Raw genomic sequence first — 22730 nt, 5'->3', positions numbered from 1 at the left:
TTGTCATGGGACTCTCTCATCTCATCTCAAAAGAGAGCCAGCGTGGTATAGTGGTTAGAGTGCTGGACTAGGACCGGGAAGACCCGAGTTCAAATCCCCAGTCAGCCATGAGACTTGCTGGGTGACTCTGGGCCATTCACTTCTCTCTCAACCTAACCTACTTCACAGAGTTGTTGTGAGGAGAAACTGAAGTATGTAGTATACCACTCTGGGCTCCTTGGAGGAAAAGTGGGATATAAATGTAAATAAATAAATAAAAATAATCCTTTCCCCAAGCTTCCATTGGTATTGGCTGTGCCTTGCTGATTGACCAGAGAAGAAAATCCTCCTTTTGAAACCTTCACTCAAGCTACAAAGCATGTGTGCTCTCGGCTTCTTCAGGGGTGCTTTTGCTTCTAGAGAGGCCTGCCTCCCCCCAAACATTTCTGAGCATGTCTTGTGGTCCTTCCCAGCACCTCCAGATGGTACCCCATCCCTTACAGGCTACTTACAGAGGCTCTGTACCTATCCACATGCTCAGTCAGCAATTAACAGCCTGCTGCTAGAGTGGGGAACCTTAGGCTAGATCACCTCTAGAAGCTGGTTTTCTGTCTTTTTACATCTAGGACTGCTCCTGGTCCCTTTCTTGGTTAATCCCCATCAATGAATGATTGCCTTATATGAACTTCCCCCCTAACATTTCTACTAGCCAACTGACAAGGTTCCAGTGCTTGCATAGCTCCTTGCACCACTTCTCTAAATGACTAGCAGAATCATACAAAATAGGCTAAATGATGCATTTCTTGGCACTGAAGACTTGTTTGAGAACAAGTCAACTAGGAAGAGCAATCTGTCAAAGCAAGTAGGCTTACCAAAACCCACATCACCACAAGAGCCACCTCTTGGACTTTCAAGCAAGCTTGCTTTTTTGGTTACTACAAAAGCCTCCAGCTGGTTTTATCAGCTCACATTCCACAGAGGAGGATCAGTAAGCAGAAAAGTGATGCCATTCTCACAAGACACAAAACAGGCTTAAGCCCAGTGTGTTATTGCAGCAGCTTTTGTGCTGTCAAAACTCACTAGGCCCTTGTCAAACAGCACACATCTATTATTTAATAAAGGCTGCTGACTCCCAACTCCAGAATATCAAGAGAAATTCTCCTGGAGTAGCTGTCTCAATACAAGAGAACCTAGTTATCCATGTAGGTTCTGTTCTCCATGAGTAATGAAACTATGGATAATGAGGCATTAAAGTCAATGGGATTGGGGAGGTAGGTTCCTGCAGACTGCAAAACACACACAAACACACACCACAAAATCAAAATAAAGTGCCCTACTATGCTCTGTGTGCCTTCAGCAGTCCAATGATACTGCTTCCCCAGGCCCAAAGTCCCTATTTTTAATCAAAATAAGCCACAACATCTCTGAGGTCATTTCCAGCCCCCCCCGCCCCCCAGATATGTGAAATTAACCCCCCTTTGGCCAGTTTTTGCCAGTGTATGCCAAGGTCGGGTGTCAATTACCTGACTGCAGATACATGACCCTGCAGATAGCAAGGTTCTCCTGTATTAAAAAATAAAGGAGTGGATTGGACCTTGGCATCTCTATCCAACACACTTAGATGACTTCCTTCCCCAAGCTGTGTTACAATCAGTCAACACCACCCATTTGGTTACAACATCTGTCCCTCAAAAGGCACTCTGAATATAGGAGAGGCATTTACAGCAACTCTCCTGCTGGTATGCAATTCCCTTCTGTTGGAAACTCACTAAGAATCAATAAGTTAAGCATTTAGTTGAGCTCAGTTCAGTTTTAATAGCCTGTTTCAGACATTATTATTCGAAACCACATGGAGGCAAAAACCTGCCTGATGCCGCATGTCTGGTAGCTTTATATCCACATTTATAGCCCACGGCACATAAGCTAAACCCCACATTCAGCTATAGAGCAGTTTTAGTCTATAGTACGCGAGTGAACTGTGATCCAGAAGTCCGCAAGCTATTAACTCACTAGGTCACCTTAGGCAAACTACTATTCTTGAAACATCAGCATGCACCCCTTCTGCTGTCATATGGGGATATGCAGGCCTACTCATAGGCCTGTTGTAAAAAGTATTACCAAACACATGTAGGCAATACTTTGAGTATTCAAAGTCACACGTCTATGGTGTTTCCATTTATTATATACTACATAGTTAAACATGAACTGCAGTATGACCTCCAGTCAACAGGAAAAGTTAGTTTATTTACGATCTTAGATCAAACAATAGGAAAAGGTTATTAGGAAAAAACATTTGCCTCTTTGAGTGTATGAATATTTTAGAAACAAGAGAGCCAATTGTTGGCTGTGTTTAAAGGCCTATTGCTGTAACAGTCAGCTCAATTAGGAGGTGCAAAGTTCTTTGGATATTTGTCCACTCAACTGTTAAAGAGATCGTATTAGACCATTTTATTCCTAGTAAAAGCAACGATTTTGCCAAATGTGCTTTGACACCCTATATTATCTGTATGGACTTTATGCAAGTGGAAATGAAACGTCTAGCCATAAAGGTGAATTTTGAATGCAATTTAGGTAATGGAAAGGTTTTGAAAAGTATCCTTAGTCTGCATGTTTGTACTCCTTAAGGCCTTGCTGAAACAGAGTTAATAACCAAGCCACAGTCAGGGTAGACTGCAGAATCAGCCCACCATCAAATAAGTCTTTTCCATGTACAACATTAACCTCCGTCAACTGGTCAGAATGCTCCCGACTCATTGGTTCCTGCAGGACAGAAGGGCATCTTGCCCTACTGTTTATAGTCTGACTGACCTCTGACTCCAATGACTATGCATTGATTCATCAGCATTGGTCAAGTGATGTGTGCCTAGTAAACAAGCTGCAGTTTCAAGGGAGGAAAAACCACACCCACTGCATGGTTTTGCTTAATCACTCCTGGTAACTTGTAGACAAAGCCCTTTGTTCTCCTTGTGCCCATCTATTGGTGCCCTGGCAACAGTAACTATGTATGCAGACAATACAAACAGCATTCTCATCTAGTGCAATTCCCAGCTATTAACTAGTGGTCTGATGTTGAAGCAAAGATTGAGAACATGCCAGAATGGGTTAGAAGTCCACTGTGCTCTGTGGTCACCAGGAGTCGACACTGACTCAACAGCACAACTTTACCTTCCAGGACACTGGCAGAACGCCCATTCCCCAGTGAAAAACAAGCAGACTTGGTGCCAACATACCTGCCAAGATTATGTATGTGCTAGTCAGTCAAGGAACATATTCCATTATTGGCCTCTGCTTTCCAAAAAGTAAGCTTCATGGGCAGGGTAGCATGTATTCTGTCATTTTACCCAAAAGTGGCATAGAATCTGGTGTTGGACAGAGAAACCTACCAAGAACCTCTGGTATGTGTTTAACATGAAAATTTCTAGCCCTTGCAATGAGTTTGAAAAGCTCGTCAATATCAGAGGAGTGCTCTGTAAAACGTCTAAGGTCAATGCTGCTGCAGAAGCAGAATTTCTGAAGAGGCCATGCAAATATACATCACTTATACAAGACATTCAGAAGTCTTTACTTTAAAAAAATACCAACTAACTGATCTGCATAGTGCTGATCACAAGGCACTGAAAAGCAATAGCTCCCCAAAGTTCTGGACTCCCTGTACAAAATAAGTGCACTAAATACTAGGTTAAACAAGTCTGGAATTTTAATTTGAAGTTCCATCACCACCTACACCCACAAAGGCATTGAAATATATTTCAGTCATTCAAGATCTGTTTTGGGTAGGTATTCTCAGTTACTGCCATTTATAATTTCCACATTTTATCTGTGCACGTCTGATACAACAAAACGTCCTATTTGATTTCTTGTATACCATCTTTAGTTTCTTTTTGCGCAATAAAGGTCTTTTGTTGAGAGTTATGTGCACTGCATCGCTGACATACCAACTTATACGGAATGTTTGCACAATAAAGAATGAAAACAAGTCATTCAAGCAAGGCTTTTAAAAAAAAAAAAGTTACTGGTCAATACTTAAGTTGGATATCAAGCCAAAAAAGAGAAAGCCGACAACAAATATTTATATACCGCTTTTCAACTTCCGTGAGAGGTTAAGTAGCAATGGCATAAGAGGATCAGATGACTGAGGTGGTTACTTCAGCGAGCTATTCCAGTTTAGGCTGCAGTGTTTACCTCCACATGTTTTGGTACAGAATCTCATTTAAGCATTACACAGCTCACCATCTCCTGTATACTTTTTCTGCAGCCCAAGACTTCATGAAGAACCCCAGTTTGATTGGGAAGTGGAAGACCAGAACAGATGCCCAGGTTGAGACCAGTGCTCCCTTTAAAAGGGATTGCCAGATGTTGTTGACTACAACTCCCATAATCTCCAAGCAAAAGCCATTGCAGCGGGGATTCTGGGAGCTGTAGTCAACAACATCTGGGAATCCCTTTTAAAGGGAACACTGGTTGAGACCAACTGCAGCCAGTCAGAATGGATGGTCTTAGTGGTCAGCAAGCAGATCTCTCTACCCTGGGTAGTATGCGATGTCTCCTAACTTCTGTTTCTTCAGTCTTTCACTTCCATCTTCAGCAAGCTTCAGTTTTAACAGAACTATGGTACAAGTGGCAGTGGGGAGAACACTCCCCTCTCACCACTACCTCTTCTCCATCCCTCCCGAGTATTTTTCCTCCTCAACTAAGCTCCAACAACAGAAGAGATGTTAGCTGGATGAAAAGGGAAGGTTCAAGTAGTATAATGGAGTTGACTGTTACACCAGGAGATTTTCCATATGGCAATTTATTTTGGCTTCACTACATTTACGGTAGGGGTGAGCTAATACTAGGGAGGGACTTACAGGAACTTCAGTATGGTAACAGCAAGATGTCATTCATGAATATCATGGGGGAAAGCCATTGACTATATGATGACTAGCCCTTAAAATGTGAAGGACAGTGCAGTCCAGCCCTTCTCTGCAGCACTGTGGTTGGGACATGCTAGTGTGCCCAGAGGCACTCTTTTTCTCTCCCTCCCCACCCCCGCAAGGAACATCTTTGCTTCTTGCTGCAGCTCACCAGATTTACCCCCTACAGGCTTGCACTGGAATCTGTAGGAACCTCTTTGGCCCTGTGGACCACAATGAGCTCAAGCATGAGCTGCAGAGCAAGTTGTGCGCTGTGCTGGGAATACAGCTTCCAAACCCAGATGCCAGTGGCTGGCCCAAGCAGGCTGCAGTGCGAAGGGCAACTCCATGCCTGCTTTCTAACAGGAAACCTACAGTTAGGAGGTGCTGCTTATCTGATCCAAGCCTCTGCCTGGAAGCAGACATGCCTCCCCACCACAGACGGCCGCCATGGCAGTAGCTTGAGCATCCCAATTAGCTAGCCTGTGGGTGCTCTTGCATGCAGATATGCTTGCACAAGTACACCGGGATAATTTTTTTTTTAAAGACACTGTGCATCACACATACATGCATGCATGCATGCATGTCTTGCCTACAGGTGAATGCGCAAATAAGAAGTAGGAGGCAGAGCACACCTGCCTCCTCTGCAGCCCTATTAGCCAGAAGGGGATGGGATGGATTGGGGGAAGCCTGCTGTGTGAACAAACCAACCTCTGAAAAACCATAAGGAAACCTAATGAACCATAATAAAAAGCAGCACTGTGAACGGCCCCAATTTACTCCGACTTATGCTCATTTATGCTTATGAGCACTCTCTCTTAGCTCTCGCCCTAATTCATATCACTTCCTTGTGCAGTAAAGCCCCCAGACTGGGAAACCTCCAAGACTGCTTGGAAGAACTACTGGGAAAGGCTTAAGCCAGATGGCTGGGATTTACCTATGGTTTCTCTTCCTGTTAGAATGGCAGGCCTTTATTACCAGTAAGAGAACAGGCTGACCAAGACCTGAAACCAGGTGACAGCTGCTTTCCCAATCTTATCAGCAGAGTAACTGGAATAAATAGGAGACTGCTGACAATTGCTGAAACTCCTCTACACATGCCTTTCAACTTTAAGATCTGCATAGATAAAAACCAATTAGTTTTGTTTCATATGTAAATGCAGCATATGAAAGGGACTAAGTATTTGCTGGAACACATCACATTCAACATCCATCAGCAGTCATTTCATATGATTCTTGCTAAGATCTTTTCTTCTTTTAACTTCTCAGGAGACAAAAAGAGCACAGCTGAATGGATTTGGAGAAACCACAAGGCTGAAGCAAAATTCATCTGTTCTTATTCATAATGGGGTTGTCTCCACCATAACAGCTGCACAGATCACTAGATACAACTTTTTATCTGAAGTCAGGTTGGGAACAGCAGAATTTGTAGCAAACTAAACACAAGTGTCTAGATTAGAATTCCACCATACAGTATTAAGCTCTATACACCTTTCCCTCACATCTGAAACATTCAAGGTATAGCACTGTCTAGTTTCCAACACGGTCTGGATAATGAGAACAGAGCAATAGTTCCACCCACAACAGCTTCAAATCAGACACTGCTGTGCAGCAGATCAAGAAGAACTCCATTATGCACAAGGAAATCTTTCCAAGCGGACTATTAGGACACCTGTCTCTAAAGTAGCAAACTCATCTCACCAGGAGTGGTTTTATGCTGCCAGAAACGCAATTACTACATTTAGCTTTGAAACGCTGATTAGCAAAAAACCTTTGAACTTCCTCTTACAGTACAAGAAAAATGATTTACACAGGCACTTAAGCTGGAGCAACACATGCATCAATGTATGTTGCAGAATGAGGTGAGGAGTCCATCCAAGATGGTAGAACATACTGCAGGCAAGACCAGCATTTTTAATGTATGCGCAAACAATTTGGTGCAAGCAGAAGACTAGTACTTTTAATACGATTACACATAAAGGTAAAGTGTGCCGGCAAGTTGATGTTGACTCCTGGCAACCACAGAGCCCTGTGGTTTTTCTTTGGTAGAATACAGGAGGGGGTTTTGTCATCTCCCGTGCAGTATGAGATGATGCCTTTCAGCATCTTCCTATATCGCTGCTGCCTGATACAGGTGTTTCCCATAGTCTGGGAAACATACCAGCAGGGATTCAAACCGGCAACCTCTGGCTTCAGGGGCGTAACAAGGCTGGAGTGGGCCCAGAGACAAAATTTTAAAATGGGCCCCACGCTGATGCTGATGCACACACACGCACACACACACACCACAATATATAGTGCACTCACACTCACATCCCCATTATGCCAACTTCTCTAGAAAACTCCACTCGCTCGCTTTAACCCCGTCCCTCCACCCTCCCATGGGGAAGAGCACTCCCGGCTCAGAGTTGCTTCTGCAGATAAGGACTTTGCTGCATGCATGCCGACTTTGCTCCGAACTTGGGGTTGGCTTTTCCGCAGCACCGAAGCTCTGTGGGTGTTGGGGAGTCATGTGACTTGCCTCTGGGGGGCCCCTCGAGGTGGGGGGGCCCCTCGAGGTGTGGGGGCCCCCAGGCAGCCACCTCCCCTTGCCTAATGGTAGTTACGCCCATTTGGCTTGCTAGTCAAGCATTTCCCCGCTGTGCCATTAGGTGGCTAAAGGATGATTACACGTACGTGTGTCTGTGCATGCGCGCATAATGCAAGAACAGCCTTACTGAATCAGGCCCAAGGCAAATCTAGTCCAGCATCCTATTTCCCAAAGTGGCCCATCAGATGCCTCTAGGAAGCCCACAAAAGCAAGTAGGTGAAGTTATGCCCTCTCTCCTGCTATGCTGCCCTGCAACTGGTATTGGCATCCTGCCTCTGAGCCTGGAGGTGGCCCATAGTTATTTACTAGTAGCCAGCAATAGACCTGTCCTCCATGAATTTGTCTGAGCCCTTTTTAAAAGCCACCCAAGCTGGTGGCCATTACCACATCCTGTGGCAGAGAATTCCATTGATTCATTATGCACAGTGTGAAAAAGTACTTCCTTCTGTTGGTTCTAAATCCTGGCCAGTTTCATAGCATGACCCCTGGTTCTAGTGTTGTAAGAGGGAGAAAAAATTATCTGTATCTACTCTCTCCACACCATGCAGAGTTTTATAGACCACTATCATGTCTCTAATGTCACGGTTTTTCTAAACTAAAAAGCCTCAGATGATGTAGCCTTGCCTCTTAAGGAAGATGCTTTGGGCCCCCAATAATCTTGGTTGCCCTCTTCTGCACTTTCTCTAGCTCTATTATTCTTTGAGATATGGTGACTAGAACTGTACACAGTACTCAGAGTGTGGCCGCACCACAGGTTTGTGTAAGGGTACTATAATGAGAGTTATTTTTAATCCCCTTCCTTAGGATCCCAAATGTTGAGTTTGCTTATTTCACAGTTGCCACACCTCGAGTTAACAGTTTCAGTTAGTTCTCCACCCTGACCCCAACATCCCTCACCTGGTCAGTTCCTAACAGCCCAGTCCCCATCAGTGTAGATATGAAATTGGGGATTTTTACCCCAGTGTACATTACTTTACACTTACATTGAACTGTATTTGCCATTTTGCCACCCTCACCCCAGATTTGGAGAGATCATTTTGGAGCTCCTCACAATCTGTTTTGGATTTCACTACCCTGAATAGTTTAGCGTCATGTGCAAATCTGGCTACCTTGCTGCTTACCCCAACTTCTAGATCATTTATGAATTATAAAACAACTTCTAGTACAGATCCCTGGGAGACCCCACTTCTTACTTCCCTCCATTGTGGAAACTGTCCATTTATTCCTACCCTCCTTTTCCTACCCTTTAATCAGTGACCAATCTACAATTAAACCTGTCCCATTATCTTATGATTATTAAGTTAGCTCAAGAGCCTTTGATGAAGAACTTTATCAAATACCTTTTGAAAGACCAAGTATACTATGTGAACAGGATCACCTTTATCCACATGCCTGTGTTGACACTCTCAAAAGAACTCCAAGAGATTAGTGAGGCAAGACTTACCCTTCCACAAGCTATGCTGGTTCTCCTTTGACAAGGCCTGTTCTTCTATGTGTTTAACAAATGTATCTTAAATATGCTTTCTATCAACTTACTGTACTTGGGACAGAAGCTAAGCTAACCAGCCTGTAATTTCCTGGATCCCTTTTTGAAAATCAGTGTAACATTGGCTACTTCCCAGTGCTCTGGTAAAGAGCCTGATGGTAGGGACAGGTTACATATTTTTTGCTAAGAGATGAGCAATTTCACATGAGTTTGTAGAACTCTTGAATGGATGCCATTTGGTCCTGGCAATCTGTTAATTTTTAATTTTTCAAGACAATTTAGAACATCATCCTGTCCCTTCTATTTGACTCAGTTCTTCAGCCTCTATCCCTGAGTTCAGTTCAGGAGCAGGTATACACTCAGTATCCTCTGCTGTGAAGGCAGATGCAAGGAACTCATTCAGTTTCTCTGCAATCTCCATATCCTCTTAATAATGCCTTTTGCTACCTCATCATCTAATGGTCCAATCACTACCCTGACAGATTTCCTGCTTCTAATGGATATAGGGATGTGCAGAACATTCCAAGGGTGGAATGTTCTGACTCGGAACAGGCCATTCCGAGTGTTCCAAGCCCAAAACAGAATGTCCTTTGAATAAAGGGCCTATTCCAGGCTGTGGGAACGGAACAACCCAGTTCCCAACCAGAACATTCCGCCATTCCAGCTGGAGAGGGGCCTGAGCGCCGTGTGGTGGGGTGGGTGTTACCTTTAAAAATTGTTCTTACTGCCAATACTTGCAAGAAGCAGTGAGGAGCAGCACTATGCTGGCATCCCACCCAGCAGAGGCCCCTCCTGCAACATGCAAATAGCTGCTCTGCATGCATGCATTCTCTCTCTCACACATGTACGTTGTTTCATTTGAACAACTAGCTTGGAGAATTGTTCTGATGGTCCATCCCAGCGCTCTGAGTTCTGTTTTGAGCTTGGAACAGAATGCAAAATGTGTTCTGTGCACACCCCTAGTATTTAAATTGGTTTTTATTATTCCCCTTAACACTTTTAGCTACATGTTCCTCAAACTCTTTTCACATCCCTTATTGTCTCCTTGCATTTCTTTTGCCAGGGTTTGTGTTCCTTTATGTTTTCTTCATTTGGGCAGGACTTCCATTTTCTAAAAGGAGTCTTGTTTTTGTATAGCTTCCTCAGCTTCACTTCCACACTGGCCTCCTCCTGGATGAGGTACCATTCTAACTGAACTCCTACTATTGTTACTATACAAGTGCCAGCTTCCTACCTGCACCAAGCTGTTCCAATGCATGCACACATTCAAAAATTCTAGCCTGTACCTTCATTCTGGAGTGGTGCAGTCTGTTCTGCTACCGCATTCTACTCCAGATCTGGCTTTAGAGAGGACCAATTAGCACTGCAGTCAAGCCATTATTGTTTAGGTAGAATCAGGCCAAAATGCCTTGGCTTGATTGAGTTCTCGCACTCTAAGGAAGAATGTTCAAGTGCCACTCACTGTTAACTGGGTATTTTCTAGGGGCTCTTAACATGCAGTTGTCCAAGACACTCTGGATCCCACTTAAGGTCTTATTCCCTGCATCTGTGCAGTCACGGAGCTAACCATACACAGACACAAGGGAAGAACAACAGCGTGCACTTTAGTTGGCTGGAGGCCAAATGGCAGTAATTGAAGGTATCCCTATTGTTATGAACTAACAGAGAAGTGAAGAACACAGTTTAAACAAGAATTTCTCCTGTAAAAGCCCCATAGAAATGGGGAGCAGTTGCACAAGAACCTAGATCGAGGCATGTGTACTTCTACTCAGATCTATGTTTCCATGGGGCTTGATAGAAAGCAGGAGTGGAATTCTGAACTCAAGGGAGAGGTGTTCTCATATACACCCACCCACGCATAATGTTAGAACACACAGGGAGCAGGATTTATTTCAACCTGAACTGTTTCTTAGACCACATCGTTCAAGTTCCTTAGTCCCCAGTTGAGCCAATGGCCTAGAACTATGAACTTACTGGGAAGTGCTCAACAATGAAGATATTATGGACACAGAGCATAATGATGGGTCACTGTGCCATGTAAGCTGTATTCAAAACAAAGGAGAAACAAGCAACCACCCCCTGCTGCTTACTACCCGAGGCTGGCTTCTGCCTGTCCTGTCTCGGACACTCAAACTGCTGAACACAGACGTTTCCTTGTTGCATGCATGCTTTATAGACAGGCCTTTAAAGCTAGGCTGACCAAGAGATTAATAGCTTTAGCCAAATAGAAGTGGTAACCATGTTAACCAGGAGGCTCACAAACAAGCACATGGCAGTCAGGCCCAACATGCTGCTGTCTCCATCGAGTTGCCAGGAAAGACAGCATCGCTTTAGGAGGAAGGAGAAAGACAGGTTGTAGTGACCACAAGCAGACCCCGTAACTTGGATCCCAATGTTCTGAACATGTCACACCAGCATTAGATACATACAGGCAAGTGAACAGGGAGATTAAGCACTTTCCCCAAGCAAGTATTTATACCCCGCTTTTCAACAAAAGTTTCCAAAGTGGTTTACATGGGGGGGTGGGGTGGGGTGGAGATGGATCCTTGTCCCCAAAGGGCTCATAATCTAAAAACGAAACATGTCCGACACCAGCAACAGTCACTGGAGGTACTGTGCTGGAGTTGAATAGGGCTTGCTCCAAAAGGAGTTTGCAAACTCATAAGGCTATGATAGGCCAAAGGTTTTTGGCTTGGTGGTGGGGAAGAGAGGAGGGGGGAAAGTAGGAGCAGGCTACTTTGTGGTGACAAAGGAGCTGCTATGAGGCTGGAGCCTCACCCCATCCTAACATCAACATGACTACTCTGGGCACAGCACTAAAGCAGAGCTTGACAAATCCCAAGCACCAGGAAATTCATAGGTAGCATTATTTAATAAAGTCTGTATTGGGCCAAGATAGCCCTGTTTCTGTTCCAAGTATGTTGAGCTCAATTACCGCCCCCAATAACTATAATTCAGCAAAACTGTTACATGCTCACTGTCTGGCTCCAAGATCCAAAGCAAGTACTCTGAAGGCCCGCACCAAAAAGTGTGATCACTGGCCACCTGGACCACTGATTGCTGGGGCAAAATTCACAGGGCTTCCCACAAAGCTGTTAAAGAGTGTTCCCCCACTCATCCCCTCCTGCGGCTTGTTTGCAGGCTCAAATAGTTCACCCCTACGTCCTCCCACATGCCCCATGTGTGTCCTAGCATAGGGCTCTAGGTCAGCATTAGAGCACATGCAGGTTTCCAATGTAATCTCTGGCCTCTCCAGCTGGAACTGGGAAAAGTTACTGTTGAAACCTGTCAGCGCAGACAATACCAGACTAGAAGGACTAATGGCCTGACTCAGGATACGCAGCTCCATAGGTTCAGCACCCCAGTAGGTACACCTCATTTTACAGGAGGCCGAGTACCTTCCAGGTCAGATGTGCCAGTTGATAATCCCTGCACTCCATTTGATATACAAGGATTCCTGCAGTCTGAGGTTTGTCAATCAGGTAGTACTGCGGGTTTTCCTCCTTCAGCTTTACTTTAGAACTTTACTGTTTTAATTAACTAGAGGAGAAATTGTGCAACAGGGCCAGGTTTCATCAGGTTGCCTGCCATCTTGCCTGCGGTCAGAGTTGTGTGTATCTTGAAAGCCTGAAACTCTAACCAAGGACAGATACCATCCCCCCTCCCCCAGAAATGTTGCACTGGGCAGTTGTTCAGCACCCCAAGACTCTTGCTTCCTCCAACACACTTAACAGCCAGTGTTCCCTCTAACAGGGATGCCCAGATGATGTTGACTACAACTCCCAGAATCCCCAGTTGCAATGGCATCTGGGAATTCCTGTTAGAGGGAACACTGCTTACAGCCTATGTGGCTACTAAGAACGGCTTATGTGGGGGAAATCCTTGCTAAGATGCCCAGAGCGAGACCAGCGGAACTTCTAGGGCTAGGCAAGAAAGCAGCCGTTTTAATTATTGTCCATATCCCCTTGTCTTCACACTACCCCCTGCAACCACAATTCGAAAATCTATGCTAAATACATGCACAAGATGCAAAACCCCAGCACCATTAATGCATGGTCTGTTCTGTTCAGCTCTTCTTGATGCAGTTTTTCTTAAGAAAATACAGCTGTACCGATAACCCTGGCAACCTTGACCTTCTAGCTGCTGAACCACAAACAAACACGTTATGGTTGGGAATGATAGGCATTTTAATTCAACAGCTGGAGAGCCAGAGTTGCCTACTCCTGCAAGAGCCATTTGTCTTCCACAAGGAAAACATCTACTAGGTTAAGAAGATTGTTCATCTCCTACACCACATATCTAGGAATTTGTTCAATATGGGTTTTTGCAAACTAAGATGACACTTAGACCAGTGGAGATTTTTATTGGGATCACATTTTTATTTAGCAACATCTTTTGAATAAGAACTCCAGCAACTTTTAACAAGTACAACCAGAAATGAACTCCTGGTACCAAGACAGACATTTATAGAGTTGAAAAAATTTGAGTGTAAGGATAGTAAAGATCTCCAGCACAGCATCTCTCCGGTGGTTGTTGCTGGTGTTTACCTTATGTTTCTTTTTAGATTGTGAGCCCTTTAGGGACAGGGAGCCACTATTTATATCTATGTAAACCAGAATTTTTGTTGGAAAACAGTATAAGTATTTGTGTAGTACACAATTTGCATTTGCAACCTGCTGTATTTTAAGGCTCTTTAAACATATTACGATGTTCCTACAAGGAAACACTATGCATGGCTACACTAACTGTTTTTGGATTTTTATACATCATTACCACAAGACACTGCTGTACTACTATACGGAGATGTCCCGGGACACTATGAATTGGCTGTGCACTCCCACATGTTTCTTTCTTGCTTTATTCTGCAGAAAAATACAACTTATGAAGCAACACTTTGAGTGCCCAAGCCACAGGGGACCAAGATGTAGTCCAAGAATCTACACAGTTGTGTAAATTAAACAAAACATACTCTTTTAAAGCGATAATGCTCACATTGATGCAAGATAAGATCCCAGGTATGAATGTGAATTAGCATCAGATTAGATATTTACTTGAAGGGAAGTGCTTATCTAGGTGGTTACAAAACACACAGATTTTAGATCTATTCCTTCACCCCTTTCTATCAAAAAGCGGGTGAAGGGGGCTTTTGATAGCACTATCAAAAGTGCCTTTTTAACTACTCACTGGCGTCAGCACTGCAGAGTTTTCAGCCTCAAGACCAAAGAGACACAGAAGGGACCACCATCAGGCTTGTTATTTACAACGTGCACACTGGTAGATTTCCCCAGATCCGAGCCATCTCCAACAGATGTTCACTCAACATCTCCTTAATGCCAGAAAGCGATTCTGCAACATCCCCAGGCAACTGTTCAGTCACCCAGCTGTTCCTGCTATTAGATATGCCTCCTTGCCCAGCCTCCCCTCTCTGAACTCTGCACTGCTGCAACTCAACATTCACCACTTGCTCTGCCCCCATTAGCACAAGCACGACAGGCTCTCTTCTGCTACCTTAGCAGCAGAGCTCAGAGCTCTGAATTCTGACCCGGCGCCTGCAGGACCAGCCCAGTCGCACAAGCAACTGAAACACCTGCCCTGGGTACAATAGCAGCTTACAAAGAGTGAGGCCTTATACCAAGCCAGACCATTAGTCCCTCTAGCTCAGTATGGTCTGCACTGACTGACAGTGGCTTTTCAAAGTTTTTAGATAGGAGTCTTAGTCCTACCTGGAGGAGCTAGGGATTGAACCTGGGACTTTCTGCATGCAAAGCAGATGCTCTACCACTTGAGCTACGGCCCCATCCCCAGAGGCCTCAGCAAGGCAGCATGCATTCCAGTTTCCCTGGGTCTCATCATGTCAGATTAGGGCAGGGCACATGCTACGGGGTCATGGTTGGTGTGGCAAGATGCCCTGGGCCAACACCAAGTCTAAGTGATGCTTCCCAAGTTGCTACTTAACAGTGTTCAAGTGCAAACAAAGTGTCAGACCCCCTCAGAGAACTGTGTACTGCAGGTACAGATCAAATCCAGCAAGCTGTTTTCTGCAGAAGAGCCCCGGCCTGAATCTAGGAGGAGCAAGGTAGCCCTGACAGGGAGTGTATTGACAACATAGGGACAGGACACAAGCGAATAGATTTGGGAAGACAGAACTCCAGCTTATTAAGCATTTGCTGAGCTCCAAGGAGTTTCTTTTGGCATCCTTTGTGGATTGGCTAGAAAGACATTCTATGCTTCTTTCAGCTATGCAAGATAAGAAAACAACTGCTCTGTTGACATTTTCTCCCATCCTATCCAGCAACTGGCACAAAGAGAGGAATCTGAGCAATGTTTATCTTCCGTTTCTAAACACTGCCGTGCCAGCCACTCCCAACGGATGACACGGCTGCCCCTAGCGAATATTCAGCAAAGTTTTATGGGTTGTTTGGTTGCCAATACCAGTGCCAGGCACAGATATAATCAGAGACTTATGGGACAACCTGGACAATACGATAACAGCCCAAGCAAACCCCTGCATGGATGCTCTTAGAACCCACTGTATTTGCAGTGAGCTATTTTCTCAGGTCTCAGCTCTCAACTGGAGAACCACCTGTGCTTTTGAAGATTTCCATGCATTCCTTAAAAGCAACCAAATAGCTAGGATAACCATCTACATGGATCACTTAACCCTTCATATACAGGTGGCCCTCATTCCCGTGGGTTCAGTTCTTGCCTATAGGCGCGAATTACAAACTGTGAACAACAAAGCCTTACCTCTATGGGAATCCAGGAAATGCTTAATCAGATAGCTGCCTACCCATTCTCTCTCTCTCTCACACACACTTTTGTTTAGCTCCATATCAAGCACAGTAAGCCAAAGGCTCATCACTTACTGATATCTCAGTTTGACCTTGTCATTGTCTGGGCTGCAGTAAAGTCTTTCCAGATGCTCCTGTGAGTCGTTGGTCACACTCTGCCACGCCTGAGTAGCAGTCCTCCTGACCTGCCAGTGATACGGCAGGACCGTGTGATGTCTGGGGCAATCGCTGCCGTACACGCACACGCCCTGCAGAAAATCCACACAGATGTCAATCCCGTCCTTCTGGTGCGTGTGGTACTGCAGCTGGTTCAAGAGTTCAAACACGAGGTCGAGGGATGCCTCCTCGCTTTTGTTCTGGAAGAGGCCAGCTCCAAACTTATCGCCCGGGTTCAAGTTACACTGCGCCAGGCAGTTGCTGCTGTCCTGGAGCACCCCGGGAGAGTAACCTTCAAGTATCTTGTCAGCGCATGAAAAGAAAGCAGCAGCATCAGTGGAGGCAGCATGTAAAGAGCGGTCCTGGAATGGCTCATTAGCAGGAGAGGTAGCAGCGGGGAAGGCCTGTTCCCCAGGCTGGGCCTCCTGCATGGGAGACCCAGCTGAAATTTTACCCTGAACCTCGGGAGTTCCTGGCACCAAGACAGCTACGCTGTTGTCCGGTTGTGGACATGGGACAGCAATGCCTAAAGGTTTTTTTGCAACAGGTTCGCACAAGTTACCATGGCCGCTACTCTGTCCCCTGGGTACAAAGATGCCATCCAGCGTCCCAGAGCCCAGCAAGCTGGTGAAGATTGGCCGCAAAGCCCTCAACGCTTCCGTGTCCAGCCTCTTCTGCATTTGCTGCTTCTTCTTAAAGCAAGACTTGATTGGCGGGATCTTGTCGGGAATCCTCACTGGCGAAGCAAAGACCTCTGAAGGAGGAGAGTGCTGCATTTCCTGGCAGTGAGCCTGCTGCACTGCACATGGGGTTTCCAGTCCAGTCTCCATCTGCTTCAGATGCTCCCTTCACCCCACCCTGCTTCAGATCACTTTCCAGATTCCCAGAGCCTTGCAAGAGCCAACCTAGGGCAAGAGGGGGGAAAACATGGGAGTTAATCTCCAACTGCTCAGGGCTGATGTGAACAAGATCACCCCCCACAGGGGATTTCCAAACACAACCTGCCCTCTCCCTTACAGTGTCTGCGGGTAGCCCTGAGGCACACGAAGCATGAAACCAGCTAAACTCAGGTGCATTAAGCCCCCAAACCAAATACATGCTTCCTTGTCTCTCTCATCCACAGATCCCGGAGAAAGGTTGAGGGCCGCAGGCGTATAGCTAGGGGAGAGGGGGCAAGTGTTCACCCCACTTCCCGGTGCCCCCTCGGAGGGAGATAATGAAGAAAACAGAAAGGGATGGAGCTGGGGCCCACCCTTTTCTTCTCCCTCCATTTCCATACAATCTTGGTTCCCAATTATTCAGAGATATACATGCACCAAGTTACTTTTCAAACACCCCTCCCTTACTGGGAGATCCACGTAGTTCAGCAGACACATGCCTCACCACAGTCATTCCCTCACCCCAATATTCTTTCACTCACACACCCAGTGTGTATGTGACCGTCCTCACTCACAGGGTGATCTCCAATTGACCTCAGAAGCAGTTCCAGCCAGATGACTAAGAGCACGTGAAACTGCAGAAAAAGACACTTCCTTAGATGGATGGATTCCTCGGAGAGAAGCCGGAATCCATCCATCACTCAAGCCACACTAGTTGTGGCTTCAGAACTGCCTAGTCACTACCTCTCCCAACAGTTTCACATTCCCACTTGCTACCAGTCATTCAGTCTGAATCACAAGCCAAGCTCAGGCGCTTCTGAGTGACACAGCAGACAAGCTTGCCTGCCGCCTGCAGGCCTATGCTGTTATTGCAGCACTCAAAAGAAATGGGCAAATGAACAGTTTGCCATGGGTTATAATTCAGGGGAAACATGCAGCCAGATCTGCTCCACGCTGCGGGTGTTTTCACAGCTGCATGTACACAGCTCAGTTCTGATTTGGAATGTTCATCCAGTTTAAAAGTTCTTTGTGTATGCACACATGCGCGTTCACACACACACACACACACACACACACACACACGTGCACCAGGAAGGGGCAATTCTACAGAGCAGCATTCTGTATCAAAAATTAAATAATTGCATAAATATGGTCTATTGGGCTCAGTGTTAGTCTTGCTTCTACAAGAAAAAAAGCTGAAATATTACTCCAAAAGCCATGTCTTTTCAAAACTGAGACACTACAAACATATGTTCAATAGTACATCATGTCTAAAAACATCTTATCTCAAGTATCAGGGTGAGTTCTACTTTAGGTTTTCATCATGAAGCTAGTCCATTACTGGACATTCTGCCAGCTGAACTGCTAAATTCTCTCTCTGGTCATAAGGAGACAATTCTGATAAAGGGAAAAAGTTATAGGGCATACAGGAGAGATCAAATGAGCTCTCAAATGAGCCATAAAGTTGTATCCTGGAGCAAGACAGCCGATAGGCTGCCAACTAATCAGCATTTCCTCCTCTGTGCAAGAGACTTTAGCAATCTGTATGGCATGCAAAATCAGTCAGATTCAAGGGCAACTCCAATTCCCAGGAAGGAGAAGGAGTAGATACTGCAACCAGCATTCATCAGCTTCCAGGAACTCTACAATGCTAAAATTAAGTGTGGCCAAAGAGATTTATCCATTTAAAACAAAACTAAACTAGGAGTCTTGGGGGGGGGTGTATTTCATTCCGAAAAGATCCAAAAGTAGCAGATATGAGAAAAATTATTCATGCCTATTTCGTCCTTTAATTTCAATGGGACTACTTTTAGTAATTTCCCTCGTGTCAGCCACTACTTTTAGGGCACTGGCTCAATTGCCTTCAGCACAGATTAGTCGCCCCTTTGTCCCGGGGCCATACATCCGAAGGGCGGTCGGTCGTAGGGATGTAACCTTCTTTCCGAGAGTTATCACAGGCGGTAGCGGGGATTCTACTCCACTTTAGTAGGTGCGACAACCGACAACACAACGGCAGAGACCTTCCTAGAATAATTCATGCAGAGGGCAACGGGAAAATCTGAATGTGCCCGCTACGAACGGAGCCCTTGAGCTCCGAAAGGCTACGCTGCCATCCTTCAGAGTTCAAAGACATGCATTCTATTCCTAAAAAAAGCCACCGCTTCTGAGCAGGTCCGAGTCCTAAAGCTGGATCCGCGGGCTACTTTCCCCTCCTTTGGGCGGGCGGCCGTTTGCCACCCGCCAGCTGCGCACTCAAAGAACAGCAGCGAAGCTCACAAAAGGCTGCAGCAGCGTACGCTTACTTGGAAGCAAGCCTCCTCGAACTCCCGGGAGGCTTGCTTCCACGTAAACCCGCTCCGGATAGCGAGCCAGGGCAGCAGTCCGAAGGCACATTTCCTTAGGAGTCGGAGGGAGCCCGTTTTTTAATTTATGCGTAGCCAGCCGGCTCGTACAAGCGTCCCACAAAGCAGCAGCTTTGCTGGACATCTGCAGAAGTGCAGCTCCCCTCGATGGGAATCCGGGTTCAGGAGCAGCCCCCTGGACCCTCCGCGCTCGTTTGCTTTGCAACCCGACCCCCGCTCGGCAGGTTTGTCCAGCCCCACCGCTTTCAGAGGAACTTGCTCCCGAGTAAGCGCTGCAGCCGCCTGAGCCAGCCAGGAGAGACCTCGAAGTCCCAGCCTCCTTTCCTTTAAGTGCCCTTCAAAACGAGTGTCTCTCAAAGCAAGAGAACTCGAGCTAAAGCCCCATGGGAAGTTACCCCGTCTGCTGCTGCTGCTGCTGCTGCAGCAAGGAGACCGCTCCGCTTCCCTCCTGCTCTGCGGCCGACACCAGCAGTTAACACAATACCAGGCAGCAGAGTCCGAAAAGGGGGTCCCTTGTCCTCGGAGCAAGCTGGAGAAACGCAAAGTCCGGCGCCAGCCACCAGCAGCCGCAACTCAGGCAGGCGCCCGCTTGGCGTGAGCGCCTTGCGTGCTCTCTGCAGAGGCCGGTGGCGCCCCTCAGGCTCGGCCAGCCTTTCCCGCTGGCCTCTCGCTACGTGACCAAGCACCCATTCTAGCGGTGGCGGCGGGCTGCTCCAAGACTCCACTCACTCCGCCGGCTGCAGCGAAAAGCACTGTTGCCACTTCTCACATGTTCCCTTGCAGCCGTTTTAAATACCGCTTCCTGAAAAGCCAGCAGCTGCACGATTCGGGGCGGAGCCTCTGCAGGGAAGGGGAAAAGGAAAAAAAAAGAGCCCGGGCTCGACTGTTTATTGCCTGCCTCGCTCTCGCTCTCGTTTGCAAGCTCGCTCAGGCGGGGAGCGGCATTCCAAGCGAAGCTCCGCCTCCCCCTTCGCTGCCTCGTCCCTGATCCCACCCAAGCAGGGCGGGCGCCGGGCAGGGACTTGGCGGCGCGCTCCAGCTTTTTTGTTTGCATAGCTTAGATTCTGTACTCTGCGTGCGAGCCGGTCGGGGGGAGGCGGGAAGCACCCCGCTGCAGGAACTGCTGCTTGCAAAGGGTCAGTTTGTTCCAGCGCCAGGCAGAGAAAGTAAAGTTATTGCACGGAAAGATACACTCCCTCCCGCCGCCCCGTGCAAACCCACTCAGTGCGCTCTCGCTCGCTCTCTTCTCACCATTTGCTCGGCGGAGTTTTACAGTAATCCGTGGCGCCCTTCAAAGCAAATATATAAGCCAGGAAACGGGGTCGATCTGACTGGTCTTGCACGGCGATTGAGCAAGCCAACCAGCCAGAGCAGCCCCGGGTAGAATTTCGGGTAAAACGAGAGTCACGTCAGTTTCTGTCTTGAGCGAACAGGGAGGAAACCGCACACTCGGGGAAATGGGAAACAGAGAGTTAGAGAGGGAGGGGAGAGCGATTGGCTATTCGTGTTAGCCGGTCGTCTGAGGTGGCTGAGCAGAAAGCGAACTCCCTCCCCTCCCTCTTGAGGGCTTTAATTTAATTTAACACAAACATAAATAAGGAAGAGCCGATCACAACGGGGGCGGGAAGGGGAATCAAGGCCGCGAAACAACTTCAACCATATTGGTTTCGTGTGAGGAAGTTGTTCGTGAGAAATAGGCCTTTTCATATTGACTTTTGGTACACACGCCACAAGAAAGCCTATGGGGAGAATGATGACTAGCGTCTTCTGTTGGGAAGTCTCGGTTACAAACACGAAACTGGCAATTTCAGCATTATTATTATTTACATATATATCCCTAATCCAAAGAGCCCAGAGCAGTGCACGTGGTTATGTTTACGCTCACAACAACCCTGTGAGGTAGGCTTAGGCATAAGTGACTGGCCCAGAGTCGTGCAAATCAGAGTTTCATGGCTGAAATAGGATTTGAACTCATGTCTCCCTGGTCCTTGTCCAACACTCTAACCACTACACCATACTAGCTCCTATTTAGGGAGCATCCAGCTTTTGTATCTCAAGCATTTACGTGTACACAACTGTGTTTGGTGGGGTTTTGATTTATTTTTATTTTTTGCTTTTAAATAAGAACAGCCTTGTTGGATCAGGCCCATGGCCTATTTAGTCCAGCATACTTTTTCCCACAATGGCCCACCATATGCCCCTGGGAAGCCCACAGGCAAAAGATTAAGGCATGCCCTCTCTCCCACGTTGCTCCCCTGCAACTGGTATTTAGAGTCATCCTGCCTCAGAGCAAATATATAGTTGCAAAGTACTCTACAACTTTTATTTCTATTTTTTCTCACAAAAATGTGTGAGATGGAGAGGTAATAGCAATGCATGGTACTGGACTAGGACCAAGGAGAACTGAGTTCAAATCCCCGTTCAGCCACGAAACTCACTGGGTAACTTTGGGCCAGTCGTTTCTCTCTCAGCCTAACTTACCTCACAGGGTTGTTGTGAGGTAAACATAACCATGCACATTTGGTACATGGTACATTTTACAGATGGAGAAGTGCACGTGGCTGAGTCAAGCGGAGTTTGGAAGCATAATAAGGTTTCAAACCTAGACATCAGTAGGAATAAGCCCCACACATGCTAGGAGTAAGCCCCACTGAACACATTTCTGAATACCCATGCATAAAGCTGCTCTGTATGCTCACTAGCCTATGGAAAACATATTATAAATATTCTAGAAATTTAAAAGCCAACAACATCCTGAGATACTCAGGGATGGGCCTTCTCCATTGCTGCTCTGAGGCTTTGGAATGCGCTCCCTAGTGAAACAAGAGCCTCCGCATCTCTGAATATTTTTTAAAAGTCTTTAAAGACACATCTGTTCACCCAGGCTTTTAACTGATATTGTTTTGATTGTTTTAATGTTGTTTTTAGAATATATATATATATTAAATTAAATTGTGTTTTAAATTTATTGTTTTTGTTTTTAACTAATGTTTTACCTTTGTTTTTTTCTTGTTGTAAACTGCCCAGAGATGTAAGTTTTGGGCGGTATAAAAATATGTTAAATAAATAATGAATAAATAAACAAATGAAACTGAAAACTGAAACTTGCCCATCAAATAGTTTTGCCTCACTTCTGAGATAATTGCACATTTGGGAACTGCTGGAAATAGGGTTGTTATTGTTACCTTTCCCTGTCTGTTATTATCTTGTCTTTAGCAGCTGTCACAAACTCAGAAATTTGGCCGGGGCAGCAGCCTTTTCTGCTGTGATACTGCAAGGATGGAATTGTGTCACTTGCTGCATTTCTGTCCTCGATATAACTCTTCAAAACACAAGAGCCCTGCTAGGAGAAATGGTGGCAAGGCTGCTTGCTGTGTGCAGCAAGTTCCTGGTGCAGGCTGCTCTCCCCACTCCCGCAGTGGATGTGCCTACTCTCCTTCCCGCCTTCCCTTCCCTCCACCGCCTATCTGGTGGCTTGCTTAGCCACAGCAGGCTTAGATTGCTCTGCTTCCTCCTCTTCCTCCTCTCATGGTGGGCTGAGCGCCCAGTCTCTCTCTCTCTGACTCTGACGGCGGGATCATGATGGTGAGAA

General features: G+C 46.2%; 1 protein-coding gene across 1 annotated transcript in view; it reads right to left on the bottom strand.

Moving 5' to 3' along the window:
* Window positions 1-20034, bottom strand: part of TIPARP (TCDD inducible poly(ADP-ribose) polymerase) — a 34015-nt gene extending 13981 nt beyond the window's left edge. The window contains exons 1-2 of the mRNA XM_053311146.1: window positions 19534-20034; window positions 15817-16802 (exon numbers count right to left, since the gene is read on the bottom strand). Coding sequence (XP_053167121.1) covers window positions 15817-16727 — 911 coding nt within the window. The 5' untranslated portion in view covers window positions 16728-16802; window positions 19534-20034. The remainder of the gene's footprint in view (window positions 1-15816; window positions 16803-19533) is intronic.
* Window positions 20035-22730: the final 2696 nt, after the last annotated feature.

This window comes from Hemicordylus capensis, chromosome 3, assembly GCF_027244095.1.
Source record: "Hemicordylus capensis ecotype Gifberg chromosome 3, rHemCap1.1.pri, whole genome shotgun sequence".
NCBI lineage: Eukaryota > Metazoa > Chordata > Lepidosauria > Squamata > Cordylidae > Hemicordylus > Hemicordylus capensis.
Note: the sequence above shows the minus strand (reverse complement) of the source record. Positions and strands in the feature narration are given on the sequence as shown.